Here is an 18,525-nt window from a genome sequence, read left to right on the forward strand (position 1 = left end):
CCTTTCTTGCAGAAGGACGGTGGTTAGAATCCTGGCATCCCACATGATCCTCCATGCCTGCCAGTGATGATTTCTGAGCATAGAACCAGGAGTAACCCCTGAGTGCTGCCAGGTGTGACCCAAAAAACAAAAACACAAAACAAAACAATAAACCAAATAGATGACAATAGACCCAAGAGGCTAGTCTAGAAGCCGAGTTGTTAAGTAGAGTGGCTGCCCAGGCCAGTGTCATCACATTGTGGTTTATAAAAGGACAAAATTACCTAACAATGGGCTGTATCCTGTTATTTTGTGACACTTGACTGCACAAAATAAGACTTGTGATGTTATTAGACTTAGAAGTAAACATTATTTCCACAGTCATAATACTTTAAATCACAGATGAATGATCTAAGCATAATGTGACATTAATTTTGGGTAAAGGAACAGGAATAGGGATAATTATGTTAGTGTAAGTCCTCACTTCCTGTGACAGCAAGAGATGATATTCAAAACTATTAAATTATAAAAGTATGATATAAACATTTTACTTAGAAATGTGATTAATTTGGGGGCTGGAGTGGTGGCACAGGTAGTAGGGCATTTGCCTTGTACGCGCTAACCTAGGATGGACTGCTGTTTGATCCCCAGGCATCCCATGTGGTCTCCCAAGCCGGGGATAATTTCTGAGCACATAGCCAGGAGAAATCCCTGAGCATCAGTGGGTGTGGCCAAAACAAAAACAAAAACATTAATTTGGAGTTAGGGGAACAGACAGTGGTCTGACAGAGGTCAGATTAAATGGAATGAGGCAGTTGTTTTCATGTATCATACTAAGCACCTATGCATATACTACTGATGAAAATACCGTTTAGTTATTAAAAATTAAAGTGTGTCCTGGTTTTCTCCCTCTAAAAATGAGAATTAAGAAAAAAGAAACCAAAAAACTAGTAATCTCTCTTATGACAGCCTTACCTGTAAAGTAATATTATCCTGATAAATAATTCCTTCACTTTTATATACTTTAAATACATGGCGCCATATAAGATTTTTTTATAAAAGTGCATTATCATTACCAGTGAAGTCTTATAACTATTGGTGTAAAGACAAACTTGTATTCCTTCAATATCATTCAATTGTCCTGGTTCACTTTTGTGACTAGATCTCACATACCACAGTTTTACCCTTTAAGCAGTTCAATTTTGCTCAAAGGGCTGGAGCTCATGCCTAAGCATGCAAAGAGGCCTGGGTTCAATGCGTAGTACTATATGAACCCCCAAGCATCACCAGTTATGAACACCCCAATAATAAACTGTTCAATTTAGTGGCTTTTATATAGTTACAAAGTTGTGCAATCAATCTTCAATAGTTCCTGTTTGTATCATTTTTATTTAAAAAAAGAAAAAAAAAGTGCAATTTTCACTCAATGATAGATTAGCTTGATCTTAAACAGTTGCAGAAAGTGAAGTGCCGGTGTCCTAAAATGATTGTGGCAATCTAGCAAGGCCGAGCAGTTTCACACAGTTTCAATAACTGCAAGCCATTTCCTTGAATTGTTTGTAGAAATTCTGGAGCAAAAATGAAAAATAATATTAATTTTGCTATTAGAGTATATTTAAGTCATTTTTCAAAGTTATCTGACCAGTCAAAGAGCAAATTTTCCTTTTAATGTTACAATTTCAGTCTATTACAATCAAGTCCCCTATATAGGAGATGACACATCAAACCTGCAATGTGTACTTGTTCTCTCTCTCTCTCTCCTCTTCTCTCTCTCTCTCTCTCTCTTCTCTCTCTCGCTCTCTCTCTCTCTCTCTCTCTCTCTCTCTCTCACACACACACACCACATATCACACACGACACCACACACACTATCAGCTATTTACCGGGCCCCGGGTAGAGGCACTTGATTTACATGTGGCTGTCCCAGTTTTGACCCCCATGCATATGGTCTCCTGAGCACTGCCATAGGTTACTTTTGAACAGAGAGCCAAGAACAGCCCCTGAGCATCCAGGTTGTGGCTGAAACATGCGCATACACACATAGACACCAAACGCACAAACGCACAGAAGCCTAAAACTGATAAACCATTAGTAATCATTTATTACATTTTATTGAAAACTCTCCTTACAGTTTGTTTTCATTTACCTTGACTATCTTTGTGGAGTACTTGAGTTTTCTTAGGGCACTAGCTGTTGTGTGGATTCGTCCAACAATAAAACAGAAACTAGCAAAAACTAAACTCTGTTTTTGTTTTTTTTTTTTTTTTTTTTTTGGTGTTTTGGGCCACACCCATTGAGCGCTTTGGGAGTTACTCCTGGCTTGGGGGACTATATGGGAACACAGGGGATAGAACTTGAGGTCCGTCCGTAGGTCAGCCACGGTCAAGGCAAACACCCTACCGCTGCACCACCACTCCAGCCCCCAGAAACTAAATTCTTAAGGACAGTTACATTTAGTCAGTGTCAAAGTAATTTCCTTGTAATATGTACTAGTGGGATAAATTTAAATTGTACATACGAAATTAAAAAAAATTTAACCTTTTGTTTTTTGGCTTTTTGGATGTGTTTATTTTGGGGCACAGACAGTGCTACTCAGGGGCTTACTCCTGGCTCTGAATTCAAGGATCACTCCTGGCATGGCTCAGTCTGCATAAGTGATATGAGGGATAAAACCGAGAGCTGCCACGTGTTAAGTAAGTGTCCTACCCACTGTACTATCTCTCTAGCCCCTTTAAATTTAAAAACAGTATTCACTATTCTTTTCAATGTTTATAAAAGTTATAACATTATCTGAATAAAATAACTCTAAATTTAAAAATTTTCTTGAGATACACAAATCTTTATAATATTAATCACACTATTCCCCAAGTACTAGTTGCCTTGGCTTTCTGTTTGTAACTGTAATTACTTAAGAAGAGATTTCTGATTATAGGGCCAAAGCACAGGGGTAGGACATTTTCCTTGCACATAGCTGACCCAGAGCTTGAATCCCCAGTATCCACCTATATAGTCCCCAAGCCTGCCATGAGTGATTTCTGAGCACAAAACCATGGAGTAACCCTAGCACAGCCAGATGTAGGCCCAAAACAAACAGCAACAACAACAAAAAAACAGCAGAAAATTTCTGTCAAAGGTCAAGAGGTGTTAACTCTGAAACATGATTCTAAAAAGAAGACAATTAAATACAAAGTAAAAATTTGGGAGGAAAGAAACAAAAATGCACTAAATTGACTCACAGAGTACCAGGAAAGTGGTTAAACATGAGGGCTATACGCTCAGGCAGAATTTAGATGAGGTGATGTTACCAGATTCTCAACAGAAATCAAAATCAGTTCGGCTGAAATATATTCCAGTAAGTCGGAAATGATATCAAAACAACTGTGCATAAAAAGAGCTTGACATTGAGACATCTTACACATCAGTTTGATCGCAACAATTCTAAAACAATGAAGCTCAAAATCACAAACCTGAAACTGTGGAATTGTCATTTCAAAGGACTTGCTCTTGGCTTTGCCTGAGTGATCTGCCACTGTCAGCATCACTGCCACGTAAGGGTACTTAAGGGATCGGCAACTGTCAGAGCTGACGGCCATGCCCAGTTTCCACTGAAAATCCACAAGCTGCAAGGCAACAGGGCAAGACCACACATGGTAAGAGCACTGCCCAGAACGAAGACATTCATTTTATTTCACAGTTCTCCAACTGTTGGCTTCAGTGATTGCCCTAGTCAAAAGAATTTTATATTGCTAGGAGGACAGATGACAATGGAGTACAATAAGGGATATATAGAGGCTTAGATCAGGCCCTGAGAGATAGTACAAGAGGTAAGTTTCCTTGCCTTGCACATAGCTAACATGGGTTCAATCCCCAGAATCTCATAGGGTCCCCTGTGTACCACCAGGAATATTTCCTGAGCAGAAACCAGAAGTAACCCCTGAGCATCACAGGGTGTGGCCCAAAAAGCAAATAAATAAATGAATAAATAAATAAATAAATAAATAAATAAATAAATAAATGAAAACATTACCATATACCTACTAAAAGGCAAAACTTGAAGTCTATCTTTTTGGGTGCTGGGGGGGGTTGGGCCACATCCAGTGATGCTCAGGGGTTATTCATGGCTCTGTACTTAGAAATTACTCCTAGCAGGGGCTAAAGCGATAGCACAGAGGGTAGGGCATTTATCTTGCACGTGGCTGACCTGGGTTCGATCCCCTGCATCCCATATGTTCCCCTGAGCCTGCCAGGAGTGACTTCTGAGTGAAAAGCCAGGAGTAACCCCTGACCGCCACCAGATGTTGCTTAAAAATAAAACAAAATAAAATAAATTACTCCCAGCAGGCTCAGAGAATCATATGATATGCCCAGGATCAAACCTGGGTGAGCCACATATAGAGCGAAGATCCTACCCACTGTGCTATCACTCTGGCTCCAGAGGTCTGACAATCTCAAGTGTGACAAAGAAGGATGTGTCTGTCACCTGCCATTGCTGAAAATCTAACTTGGGATAATCTTTTGGAAAACTGGCTTTGCCTACTATGATTAAATATATGCATTTTCCTACAACCCAGGAATTTAATTAAGGATATATATGATTCTAGAAAATGTGTCTACAGGGGCCAAAGTGGTGTGCAGCAGTAGAGGGTGTTTGCCTTGCAAGTAGTTAACCTAGACAGCAGTTAGATCCCCCAGCATCCCTTCTATGGTCCTCCAAGCAGGAGCGATTGCTGAGTGCAGTGCCAGAAGTAACCCCTAAGCATCACTGGTTTATGACCTCAAAAAGAAAAAAAAAAAATGTGCCTACAGGATCCGTGTAAGAGAATGCTCCTAGAAACTATATTTGAAATAAACCTACACTATAAGCAACCCAAATGCCCATCAGTAATAAAACAGATGAATGAAAATGCTGTAGATCAATGAAAGCAAACTCAACACCAAAGAGTTGAAAGAGGGACTGCAGAAAGAGTTCAATGAGTAGAGTGTTTGCCTTGCATGGCCAACCCAGGTAGATCCCCGGCATTCCATACAGTCCCCTGGGCACCATCAGGAGTAATTCCTGAGTGCAGAGCCAGGTGTAATCCCCGCACTTCCAGATGTGGTCTAAACATTTTATATAAGGGAAAAAAAGTTGACAGAAACTGTGACAAAAGGGAAATAATTCATTCAACTTCGGAAATGGGAAACAATCTTGTTTGGGGATGCACAACGAATGGCAAAACTACAAAGAAATGCAAGAATGCCTGCACAAAGGATAACAGTGACGCCAGAAAGAGGTGAGTTTGGGAATAAGTCATGACATGTTTCCAAGTCCTTGGCAATGCTCTTTTTCTTGCCTTTTGATTATAGTTAGCCAGATCTTCCTTTAAATTACTTAGGCTGAAACCCAACTACATCATGTTTGGTAGTCAGTGTTTACATAAAGGACATTATAAAAAAAATAAATTACTTGTGTGTCTGGGTCCTGTCTGTCTGTCTGTCTCCTGCAGTGCTTAAGAGCTTTATGCAATGCATGAATTTAAACTGAGGTTTGTGTCTGAAAGTCAAGTGCCAATATACTATCTTTCCAGCCCCTAAACCTAAATGTTTGGTTTCTTTTGTTGTAATCAGTGTCAATGGTTATATCTAAAATTTAAACAGGGCCATCATTTAAACTTATTCCATCTGTACACTACTTGGGGCCTAGTTGCATTTTTACTATACATATATAATGAGAGAGGAAACCACTGTGTCTAACTCTCAAAATATGAAAGAAAAAAGGATTATCTAGAAGTACTTCAAGTAGAAAAGGCAATTATAGAACACAATATTGAACCACTGACCATTACAATCAGTGAGATGGGTAGACAGGGAAATAGGAGAGCTACAACCAAGATATGTATTGTGTTTTTGTGCTTATAAGAAAGCTGGGAAATGACCTAAGATAAGACTCGCAAATTCAAAAATGAACATTTAAATGCAAATTCAAAGCAATTCTTCCATAAAGTGGTTTAAGGCTTAAATAAAAATAAAAATTAACTATACAGAATATAGTAAAGAGAATATTTAAAAAGTAGAACAGTATTACTGTAGAAAATATGAAGAATGAGGGGCCTGAAGAGATAGTACAGTAGGTAATGTATTTCCAGGTTCTGAAATCTCTGGCATCCCATACAGTCTCCTGAGTACAAAGGCAGGAGTAATCACTAAGCATCACCAAGTATGATCCCCAAACAAACAAATAAACAAACAACAAAAAATATTAAGACAAGTGATGTAGCCTCAAAATTCTTACAAAATCAAGAAAATTAATTTAGGAAGCTGCAGTGGATGGACCATGGTTTGATCCCCCAGTGTTCCATATGGTGTGATTTCTGAGTGCATAGCCAGGAGTAACTCCTGAGCATCACTGAGTGTGGCTCAAAAACAAACAAAACGGAAAAGAAGGAAGGAAGGAAGGAAGGAAGGAAGGAAGGAAGGAAGGAAGGAAGGAAGGAAGGAAGGAAGGAAGGAAGGAAGGGAGGGAGGGAGGGGAGGGAGGGAGGGGAGGGAGGGAGGGAGGGAGGGAGGGAGGGGAGGGAGGGAGGGAGGGGAGGGAGGAAGAGGGAGGGAGGAAGGGAGAGGGGAAAGAGGAAGGGAGGGAGGGGGAGGGAAGGAGGAAAGAGGGAGGGAGGGGAGGGAAGGAGGGAAGAGGGAGGGAGGGAGGGAGGGGGAGGGAAGGAGGAAAGAGGGAGGGAGGGAGGGAGGGGAGGGAAAGAGGAAAGAGGGAGGGAGGGGGAGGGAAGGAGGAAAGAGGGAGGGAGGGGGAGGGAAGGGGAAGGAGGGAGGGGAGGGAGGGGGAGGGAAGAGGGGGAGGGGGAGGAAGGGGAAGGAAGGAGGGGGAAGGAAGGGAAAACACAAAAAACTAGAAGAAAAGTATAAATAACCAGAAGTAAAATGAATGATTAACAAGTAGAAAGCAAATTATAGACTACAATGCTAACAAAGAAATGAACTTGGTCTCACAAAAATGTAATTGTGTTATTTGATACATAAAGCATCCACTATACTCTTTTTTTAGGGACCAGAAAGATAACACAGCAGGTAGTGTGATTGCTTTTCAAGTGTTTGACCAGAACTTGATCACAGGCATCTCATATGGTCTTCCAAGCCAGTCAAAGTAATTCCTAAGTGCAGAGCCAGAAGTAACCTCTAGAAGGTTAGGTTTAACAATAACAATAAAATATGGAAAGACTATTTATTTCAGTTTAAATTTAATTTTTATTTTTCAAAACAGGAAAATATACAACTAAGCTATCATAAAAAAGATTTTCATACTTTTGTGGGTTCCATTTTGAGTACACATTTTTTTTGTTTGTTTGTTTTTTTGGTGGGGGGCCAGACCTAGTGACGCTCAAGGGTTATACCAGGCTATGCGCTCAGAAATTGTTCCTGCCTTGGGGCACTATATGGGACACTGGGGGATCAAACTGCAGTTTGTCCTAGGTCAGCCGTGTGGAAGGCAAATGCCCTGCTGCGCCATAGCTCTGGCCCCTTGAGTACACATTTTTAAGTAATTTATTTTAATCATCAGTAGTCACAGATTATACTTTCATAATTTTGAACAAAAAGTTTGCACATAGAAAGAATGTCAGGTATTCTGTACACAATAACTTCTCAAAAGTTACAAGAGTAAAAGACTTAAGGGATCAATAAAAACTTATTGAAGCTAGTAGAGCTGGTCTTTAAATCCTAATGTGTCTTATTCTATATTCCATGCATTTTTCAACTAGACGTGGCTACAACAGGATTACCATTCAAATTAAAGCTAAGAACTGGGGCCAGAGAGATAGCATGGAGGTAAGGTGTTTGCCTTTCATGCAGGAGGTCATCAGTTCGAATCCCGGTGTCCCATATGGTCCCCCATGCCTGCCAGGAGCAATTTCTGAGCCTGGAGCCAGGAATAACCCCTGAGCACTGCCGGGTGTGACCCAAAAACCACAAAAAAAAAAAAAAAAAAAAAAAAAGCTAAGAACTAAACTAACTCAGCTGTAGTGAGTCAAGAAAGTAGCCAAAAGGCTGAGAGTTAGGCAGGATTCAGTTCATAGCACCTCAAGGAACAACCCTTAAGCAAAGAGCAAGGCAAAGCCCCAGAGCACTGTCAGGTGCAACTCCAAAACAAAATAGAATGAGGCCAAATATTAGAGGATGCAAGAATGTTCCAAGGTCTCATGGGGAGGTGAGCAATAGTATAGTGGGTGGGGCGTTTGCCTTGTATGTGGCTGACCCACATTCGATCTCCAGCATCCCATATGGCCCTACAGACCCACCAGGAGTAATTCCTGAGCAAAGAGCTAGGAGTAATCCCTTAGAACTTATGGGTATTGCCCCCCCCCCCAAAAAAACAAACTTCATAGAACTTATGGGTATTGCCCCCCCCCCAAAAAAAAGTTTAGGGATCAGAGTGATAGCACGGCGGGTAGGACATTTGCCTTGCATGTGGCCAACCTGGGTTCGATCCCTGGCATACCATATAGTCTACCGAGCCTGCCAGGAATTATTTCTGAGTGCAGCGCCAGGAGTAACTTCTGAGCACCACCAAGTGAGATCAAAAAAATAAATAAATAAATAAAATAAAATAAAATAAAATAAAAAGAATGTTCACTGTCTCAATACAGAAAGTGTATCTGCACTCCTATGTTCACTGCAGTGTTATTCACAATAGACATAATCTGGAAACAATTCAAACACCCAAATCCAGAGATGAGTGAATAAAGACACTCTGGTATACCTACACAATGGCATATTATGCTGTTGGAAAAAAAGAAATCATAAAATTTTGCTGATAGATGGAGAGACATGTAGAATATCATGCTGAGTGAAATGAGTTAGGGACACAGACAAGACATAGAATGATCACATTCATCTGAGGGATATGAAAAACAACAACATAGTATGAGAATACCCAGAGACAATAAAAATGTCAATAGAAACTATCACAAAAATAGTTGGTAAAGATCATTCTGGACAACAACCGAGTACTGAAAGGAGGTAAAGTGGTATGCATTATACACTTTCAGTAACATGACTTCAAACTAGTGTCTAAAAGAGAAAAAGACGGGAGAGAGAAAAGTGTGAGCCATAAAGGAAGGCTAGGGTGGGTAGGAGGGAAACTGGTAGTAAGAAATAAATACTGGGTTCCCCCCCCCTTTTTTCCCACAGAACCACAGAACTTGAATCATGTTCTGCCTCATAAATTGAGGGGGGAGGGAAGTGAATGGTAGCAGGAGCAGTCACATGAACACTGAGTGGAAATAAAATATGATAAGACTTAAGCACCAAAACCAAAGTCAACAACAATAGAATCAAGATATCCAATCTACAACAAACTATACACAAAGGGGACCTGTTACACTAGCAGTCCGGGAAGCAAAAGGGATGGTAGTAAGGGATGCATGCTGAGAACAGGGGTGGAAGAAGGACAACCCTGGTGGTGGGAATGATTCACTATGTACTGTCACTATGTACCTTAAATATAACTGTGAAAGACTTGTAATTCACATTGGTCACAATAAAAATTATTAAAAAGAAATGAACACTGGTGAAAGGATGGGTGTTGGAGACTTTGTAGTACTAAAACTCAACCTTCAGTAACTTTTTAACTCTGTATCTCATGGTGATTCCATTGTTTTTGAAGGACAAAAAAAAAATGATCTGTGTCTTTGTAACATGCTTCACCTAGTTGCTCAGTAACAATTACCAATAATAAATATAATTTAAAGCCCAATTCCTCAGTAGCACTAGTCACAATCAAGTGCTCAACAGGTACATGGAACTAGTGCTACCCTGCTAGCCACTGTCAATACAGAACAACTCCATCACCAAATTTTATGGGGAGCTCTGTGCCTCATCCTGAGTTTACAAGCCACAAGTCATCAGCAGATTTCTCCCTCCTTGAGGATTCATATTAGCTCTGGTCTTGGTCTGATAGGCCAGTGGTCTCCTTTTTATTGAATGGCTATCTTTGTACTAACTTTTATTTTCTTCAAAGCACTCTCACCTGAAATTATCTCTATCTGTCTCCCCAAAGATATGCAAAGTCCTTGAGATCTGGGACATTATAAATTTTAAAATTACTACTAACTTTGGGATCAGAGTGATACAACAACAGGTATGGCACTTGCCTTGCGTGGGGCTGACCCAAGTTCGATTCCCAGCACCATTTAAAGTTCAATGAGCCCTGCCAGGAGTCAGAAGCACAGAGTCAGGAGTAAGCCCTGAGCACTGCCAGGTACGGCTCAGGAAACAACAAATTAGTACTGAATCTACTGGAACAACGTTTAGTAGAATCATTGGATAAATAACTATTTGTCAAATATATTTAGAACATATCTGGAATATGTGATAACTGATTTCCAAAGATCATCTTTAACAAATTACTCCATCCCTCCCCCCTATGAAAGTTGTTCATCTTGTTAAGATGTAAAAGCCTTTTTCCTCTGTACTAATCTGTGCACTGTCCCTGTGATTGCTTTGAACAGCAAAATACGATAGAAGAAGAATAAGGAAATGTCTGTGTGTCCTTGGGAGGATAAGTGTCTGCCTCCTCTTTTACAGAAGGGTGACTTCAACCTCTGGGGATTCACCCTTGGGACTCAAGCTCCATGAAGTCACTGCAACTGTCAGGTCAAGCCAAAGTCATCACCAGTCATGTGAGTAAGTGTCCCAACTGGGCTGAAAGATGAAGGAAGGTCAGCTGACTCGATGAGGAAAATAAGCCATCACCTAGTCACACCTGATTAACCCAAAGAATCAGGAGTAAGAAAAATTGTCTCCAAATGTGAAGTTGTTTATTACACAGGGAAAAATAATTTAGGAAACACAACTGGCAAAAAAAATAAGTGTCAATAATCTATGTGTGACTAAATAAAAATGATGCTTCTGGAGTTGGGGACAGTAGGTAGAAGAGCACAAAACTCATATGTGTGAGGCCCAGAGTCAATTCCCAGTACTGAATATGCACATGCACACATACACATTCATATATGCTCCTTCCTACATAATTTCAACTAAACTGATTAGTAGAAGTTTTAGCAAATACAAATTACAACAGAATCACAATCTGGGAGACAAGATAGTACTGGGTGACATTAAGGTGCTTGCCTTGCAATCCCCAGAATTACCAAGAATGATCCAAGTGGAGCCAGAAGTCTTGAGGTACAGCCAGATGAACTACTCCCCTCAAAACTACAGATTTTGTTAGTGAGACCAGTTACAGTTAATGCTGCCAATAGAAACTACAAAAACAACAGTAATATCAATCCAATGCCTGACCATTAAACAAATATTCTGATTAGGAGGCTTAATACTTAAATAAGACATAGGGGAAATTTTTTTCTTTGAGGGAACAACTTGAATAAGAGATCTGAATAAAGGGATAGGGGGCTGAAGGGAAACTGGGGAGATTGCTGAGGGTAATGAACACTGGTGAAAGGGTTGGTGTTGCAACACTGCACACATAAAACTCACATAAATATAGGGACCAGAGCAGTGGCACAAGCGGTAGGGCATTTGCCTTGCACATGCTGGCCTAGGACAGACACAGTTCAATCCCCTGGCATCCCTTCTGGTCCTCCAAGCCAATGCGTTTTCTGAGCACATAGCCAGGAGGAACCCCTAAGCGTCACCGGGTGTGGCCCAAAAACCAAAAAAAAAAAAAAAAAAAAAAGAAAAAGAAAAAAAAACTCACATAAATGTAAATTTGTGATTCATGGTGATTGAATACATTTTTTAAAATAACAGAAATGGCCAGATCTGATCATTGAAGATCTCTCTGGACAGAAGCAGTCTTTCCAGCATCTGCAGAAACCATCACCAAGTAAATAGGGATTGAGTGGCATGAGCTAGGGGAAGAATGGCTGGATAATAAACCTGTTTCTTGACGGGTTTGGTCAACTGAGTTAAATATTTAAGATTATTTTGTTTTGTTTTGCTTTGCTCTTTGGGTCACATTCGGCAGCACTCAGGGGTTCCTCCTCTATGCTCAGGAATCGCTCCTGGCAGGCTCAGGGAACCATATGGGATGCTGGGATTTGAACAGCTGTCCTTCTACATGCAAGGCAAATGCCCTACCTCCATGCTATCTCTGTAGCCCTTAAGATTATTTTCAAGTGGAAGAGGAATCTCTTAGAAGACTTTAGAGCAGGGAAGAGATCTGGCTTAAGTTGGATCACAAAAGGCTCATTCAGTCTGCTGGCTTGAATACTGAATTTAATCCAAAGAGATGTGGGTGGGAGCCCACTGCAGTAACTGTGGCAACAGAATAGTGACTTGGGCTGACATAGCAGCAAGAAGAGGTGTTTAGTATACTTGCATTTTTGCTGTGCTTTGTACATTACCACATCTTTAGCCCCTACAGTGTGTGTGTGTAGTTTATTTTGGGTTCATTCACAACTGTATATAATATTTGGGAGGAGTGCAGATTTGTGGGCCACACCCAGTAATGTACAGTATCTACTCCTAACTCTGCTCACAATCACTCCTGGGGACTATATGTGGTAAAGGAGAACAAATCCTGAATAGACCTTTTGTTCTAGTTTTGTTTTTGGTCCACATCTGGTGATGCTCAGGGGTTGCTCCAAGCTATACATTCAGAAATCGCTCCTGGCTAGGGGGACCAAATGGGACACCAGGATTAAACCCAGGTTGTCCTGGATCAGCTGTGTGCAAGGCAAATAAATGCCTTACAAGCTGCTCTATCACTCAAGTCCCCTGAACAGACCCTTTGATAAGGCAAATGCCCTAATCCCAGTACTGGCAATCTCTGACAATCAACAGAATTTTTTTTGGGGGGTGGGAATTGGTTTTTGGGCCACATCCAGTGACTCTCATATTCAGGGCTTACTCAGGCTGTGCAGTCACGAATTACTTTTCCTGGAGCATGGGGGAACCACTGGGGATGCCAGGAATTGAACCCATTTTAGCTATGTACAAGGGAAATGCCCAACCCAATGTACTATCACTCTGACCTCCAAAGAATATATTGATATTTTCTTTTAAAAGCAGTTTATTTATTAATTGGTTGCCCAGGAGTTAATCTGGCATTGTGCTCAGAAATCGCTCCTGGCAGGCTCAGGAGATCTACGGGATATCATGAATCGAACCCAGGGTCCATCCTGGGTCGACCGCATACAAGGCAATGCCCTACCACTGTGCTATCTCTCCAGCTCCCAGAAAGAATGGTTTTGTGTTTTGGTTTTTAGTTTTTGGGTCATATCCAGTGATGCTCAGGGGTTACTACTGGCTATGTACTCAGAAATCACTCCTGGCTCAGGGGACCATATGGGATGTCGGGGATAGAACCCAGATTCATCCTGGGTCAACCATGTGCAAGGCAAACGCTCTACCACTGTGCTATTGCTTCAGCCCCAAAAGGGTCTTTTTAAAAAGAGAATAAGAATGTTGATGAGGAGCCGGAGAGATAGCCTGGAGGTAAGGCATTTGCCTTGCATGCTGAAGGACAGTGGTTCGAATCCCAGTATTTCATATGGTCCCGAGCCTGCCAGGAGCGATTTCTGAGCATAGAGCCAGGAGTGACCCCTGAGCGCTGCCGGGTGTGACCCAAAAACCAAAATAAAAATAAAAATAAAGAATGTTGATGAACTGAAAGTTATGGACGCTCACTAGAGGTGTAGTATCAATTAGTCTTGCCAAGTCACATGCTGATGAAAAATAAGAAAAAAGGATCAGCTCAGGAAGTTCAAATGAACATTAGCTATAAATGGTGAATTTACAAAGCATACACACAAAAAAATGACTTAATAGCTAGGTGTTGGTTTTCCCTCTCTGTGATACTATTTCACACATATCTTGGTTCCTAATTTAATAAGCACACAACACGGTGCTAGGGAGTCAATACAAAGGGATAGAAAACATGTTTTACATGCTGAAGTTCCAGGTGCAATAACCTACACCACTTGGACCCCTAAACACTGAACCCCTAACACTGTCAGACAAAAGACACAGAACTGAAATTCAGAAAATAGCATAGCAGGTTCTTTATCTGTTCCAGAAATATACACTTAGCAAAGAATAAAAGTTTAATAGATAAAGCTCAACCAATTGGAGAAATATACACTTAGCAAAGAATAAAAGTTTAATAGATAAAGCTCAACCAATTGGAGGTGAAAACATTGTCTGGCTAAATAAGACTAGTTCTCTGTCTCAATAAGAAAGAAAAATATATAAGGAAGTAGAGAAAAAAAAACTTTTATAAAAGTTGCTCAAGGATGGGGCCAGAGCGGTGGCACAGAGCAGTAAGGCATCTGCCTTGTCAGCACTATCCTAGGACAGACCAAGGTTCGATCCCCTGGTGTCCCATATGGTCCCCCAAGTCAGGAGCGATTTCTTCATGAATTTTTTGTTTTGGTTTTTGGGTCACACCCGGCAGTGCTCAGAAATAACTCCTGGCAGGCACGGGGGACCATATGGGACACCTTAGGTCCTGGATCGGCTGCTTGCAAGGCAAACGCCACTGTGCTATCTCTCCGGGCCGCCAGGAGCGATTTCTGAGCGCATAGCCAGGAATAACCCCTGAGCGTCATCGGGTGTGGCCCCACCCCCCCCAAAAAAAAGGGGGAAAAAAGTTGCTCAAGGAAACAATAATTCTTTGCAAATTTAAGATAATATATTTATGTTGTATTAAATATCTACTCCCCCAACAAAAATGTTCAAAAAATTTTCCCAGGTCATTGGGCCATGTCTGGAGATGCTTACAGATTATTCTTAGATCTGCACTGGAGAATTACTCCTGGAGGTGCTTGGAAAAACTATATAGAGTGCTGAGATTCAAACCCAGCAGGTTGGCCACATGCAAAGCAAGCAACCGACCCATTGAAGCCACAAAAGTTTCAATTTTTTTTTTTAACTACATCCAGCAAAGCTTAGGGATTATTCCTACGATGAACTCAGGAATTACTCCTGACAATTATTCCTGGGGAACCATAAGGGATGATGGGAATCGAACCTAGGTTGGCCTCAAGCAAGTACCCTACCCACTCCAGCCCCAAAAAGATTCAATTTTTTAAAGTACCCTATGATGATGATGATGGCATTAAATAAATAAAGCACCTGGGAAGAAAGAACACATCAAGTGACACAGGAGAGGGGGAAAGAGACAAGCTGGGGGGGGGGGGGGGGGGGGCGGCTCTGGGAGGCCCAATCCCAGCTTTCGGAGGCGGTGCAAACGAGGCGCTCGCCCCAGGTCCAGAGGCGGCTGCAGACAGCCGGGCGGCCACGTCCAGGGACTCACCTGGTTGGTGACCTGCAACGAGAGCAGAAGACACGTCATGAGAGAGGGCCTGACGTCATGGGGGCTTGATGTCATGAAAGATGGTATGACGTCGTGAGTGGATGGCATGACGTCATGGTCGCCGCCACCACCCCCCTCCGCGGGCCAGCTCAGGGCGTACTTACCATCGACTTGGCATCCAGTTTCAACTCGTTCGAAGCCTCCATGGCTCACGTCCGGCTCGAACCCGCGACTCGGTGGCCTGGTCCCCAAAACCCACCCTGAGCAGCGCTCACTTCCGCTTCCGCAGTCCGGCGCACGCAGCGCAGGCAGTGCGGGGGGAACAGCCGCGAGTGTGCGCCGCCCAGCCGCCATCTCCAGGGAAGATATTTGGAGGGATTCTGAATAGAAGTGAAACTTGATGCAGGGAGACACGAATGGCGAAGATTTGGGGAATAGATCGTTTGTGAAGGGCAAGGCCGGGTCCTCTGCGGGACGTGGCTCCCCTCCGCGATGCTGCACAGTTGGACTCTTCCTGTCAGGGCTCCGCACCGCCCTCTGCCGGAGCGCAGGTTTACAGCAGCAGCTGGAGAACCACGCCCCTCTCCTGCAGGAAAGGGGTCCTGGAAGAGGTGCGCCTTGGGGTCATTAGTGTTTTCATCATCTGCCTTGATTCTTCAGTCCTAGTGTGTGTGTGTGTGTGTGCGTGTGCGTGTGCGTGCGTGTGCGTGTGTGTTTCAGTTCTACAACCCAACCCAACTACAGGAACCTTTAGCTCCTTCATAAAAAGCATGAACTCTAGCCCTTGGGCAGGGGTGTGTGTGTGTGTGTGTGTGTGTGTGTGTGTGTGTGTGTGTGTGTGTGTGTGTGTGTGTGTGTGTGTGTGTGTGTGTGTGTGTGTGTGTGTGTGTGTTTCAGTTCTACGTGTGTGTTGTGTGTTTCAGTTCTACAACCTGACTACAGGAACCTTCAGCTCCTCCATAGCCCTCTGGGCAGTGGTGTGTGTGTGTGTGTGTGTTTGTGTGTTTCAGTTCTACAACCCGACTACAGGAACTTTCAGCTCCTCCATATAAAGTATGAAATCTAGCCCTCTGGGCAGTGTGTGTGTGTGTGTGTGTGTGTGTGTGTGTGTGTGTGTTTCAGTTCTACAACCGGACTACAGGAACCTTCAGCTCCTCCATATAAATCATGAACTCCAGCCCTCTGGGCAGTCTCCCAGATCCTCAATGCTTCTCTAAAAATCTGTTAATCTAAATTGGTGATAGGGAAATAAATGTTGGTAATGCTCGCTACAGCCAATTGCTGACACTCCTCCAGCAACACAAGTGATCAACTGTTCGTTTCTAACAAGAGCCTGGTAGTATCAGATGTGAAAATGTTAATAACTGGAATGTCACAAAAGCGAGTGTGACGATGATAAAAACTGAATCATGTGAAGTAATATTTTAATTAAACTAAGCTGTTTCTATCGCTTTATGGTTTTTGGCATCGAGTGATATAGATTCTACTGAAGCTAGTTTGAGAGAAAATTAGTGTCTTAGAAGATGGTCCTGACTTGTAGGAGTGGCATGTAGCAAAGGCTCACCATATTGTGAAATTTGCATAGCAAAGGGTCTGATTTTCTCTTTCCCAATTGAACTCTAGCTTTTGGTTTGTTGGTGATGTACTCTTAGGTTTCTCCATCTGTTGTGAGGGAGATGTTTGCACCTTATAGAGAAGACCACTAGCATGTGAGGTCAGGGTCACTTCAGTGAAAATAGAAGCTGCTCATCCTCAGAGAGGGATTCCTCCATGCCTGCTTGAACCAGATGTCTATGCCTCCTTAAGTGAAGATGCTTCAGAGATATTACCTTGCTCCTCACACACATCACTTCTTTTTGCCTACAGCCATAGTTCCCTCTAGCTTTTAAAACCAATCCTATATAAAAGCCCCATAAAAGCCCAACTAAGAACTCCACCTAGGATATATTGGGGAACACACTTGGCAGTGCCCAGGGCTTACTCCTGGCTCTGTGCTTAGGGATCACTCCTGGTGCTTGGAGTGCTAGGAATCAAACCTGAGTTGGCTGCAAACAAGGTAAGTGTCCTACCCATTGTTCTATCATTCTAGTGCTCCATCTGTGTATTTTGAGAAAAAGAATTTCACCATGTCCTTGGTGTGCTGGCACTGGAATAAGCTTGGTTTTCTCTCCCTTGTCTTCTGAAGTCATTGGTCTTCAAGAAGTGAACACCCAAACATGAGTTCCATGAAACTGCCTCATCCTTGGTGTAAATGATGCAAAACTATTTCCTTCATGCCCTTTGTTGTGGTCATACCAAATAGAATTAGGTAATAAGTAGTCACTAGCAACAAAGGGGAATGACTGGCCCTTAGGCCATATCAGCCCAAGAAATCATGTGATCTGACCTTGGTACATGATGGGTCAGACCTGTCTATTTCTCATAGCCCATCTGCCTATATTTTATGGCCAGCAAATAATGCTATAAATATTCTGTCAGAGAAGGTTCTCCACCCCTGTTACAGGATATAAAGGTGAGGATGATGCAATAAAAGCAAGATGAAGGCCAGAGAGATAGTACAGGTTTGAGGTTTGAGGTACTTGGTTGTTGTATACAATTGTATACAGCTGAACCTGATTTGAACCCCAGAGGTGCACTGCCAGTTCTGGAGCTGGGGAGCCAAGGGGAAGGCCTGGATAATCTTTAGCACCATAGGGCCTGAGCAACACTACATCCATGAGCCCTAGCACTCAATTGCCAACCCAATTGACCAGAAATTGCCAGGAGTGGCCTCTGTGTCCCTTGAGCACTGCTTCAGAGTTCCACCCACACCTCCAAAGAAAACCCTGGGTGAAAATATATTGAAGAACAAAAGCAGTAAAGAGCCATTAAACACCTTTACTCTCCTATCATTGCCTGGGGGTAGAGGGGTATTAATAGTTTCTTTTGTTCCTTTTTCTATTTTTTGTTTTGTTTTGTTCTATTGCCACAACCAGTGGGGACCAGGGGCTATTGCTCCTGGCTTTGTGCTCAGAAATTATATCTGGCAGGTTCAGAGGACCATAAGGAATGCCAAGGATAGAACCCAGGTCACCCTGTGCAAGGCAAATGTCCTTTTCGCTGAACATCTTTCCAGGACCCAAGAATAGTTTCTTTCCTGTTAGTACTTCTGCCCTTCTGCAGGACCCATCAGGACCTGGTCACAGAAGCTCATGGTCAGAACTGGTAAAAAAAAAAAAAAAAAAAATCTGCATGAGTTCCTGCACCCTGACATCCACTCAGGGCCTTAGTTTCTTTGTCTT

At 42.4% G+C, this 18,525-nt stretch overlaps 1 protein-coding gene across 1 annotated transcript; it reads right to left on the reverse strand.

The window, feature by feature from the left end:
- Window positions 1-1,452: 1,452 nt before the first annotated feature.
- COMMD6 (COMM domain containing 6) lies at window positions 1,453-15,292 on the reverse strand. Its single transcript, XM_049778919.1, has 3 exons — window positions 15,245-15,292; window positions 3,447-3,599; window positions 1,453-1,547 (listed from the first exon to the last, which is right to left on the reverse strand). Exons 1-3 carry the CDS (start codon window positions 15,281-15,283, stop codon window positions 1,506-1,508), a joined length of 234 nt encoding a protein of 77 aa, XP_049634876.1. The 5' UTR covers window positions 15,284-15,292; the 3' UTR covers window positions 1,453-1,505.
- Window positions 15,293-18,525: the final 3,233 nt, after the last annotated feature.

Source organism: Suncus etruscus, chromosome 8 (genome assembly GCF_024139225.1).
Source record: "Suncus etruscus isolate mSunEtr1 chromosome 8, mSunEtr1.pri.cur, whole genome shotgun sequence".
Taxonomy (NCBI): Eukaryota; Metazoa; Chordata; class Mammalia; order Eulipotyphla; family Soricidae; genus Suncus; species Suncus etruscus.

Bases quoted from the DNA above. Each gene is read 5' to 3' on its own strand.
- COMMD6 (XM_049778919.1), bottom strand. From the start codon at position 15,283: ATGACGTGTCTTCTGCTCTCGTTGCAGGTCACCAACCAG. The intron at 3,600-15,244 runs GTGAGTCCCTGG...GTTGCCTTGCAG, and splicing joins CGTTGCAGGTCACCAACCAG to CTTGTGGATTTTCAGTGGAA. The intron at 1,548-3,446 runs GTTTGTGATTTT...TTTTTGCTCCAG, and splicing joins TGACAATTCCACAGTTTCAG to AATTTCTACAAACAATTCAA.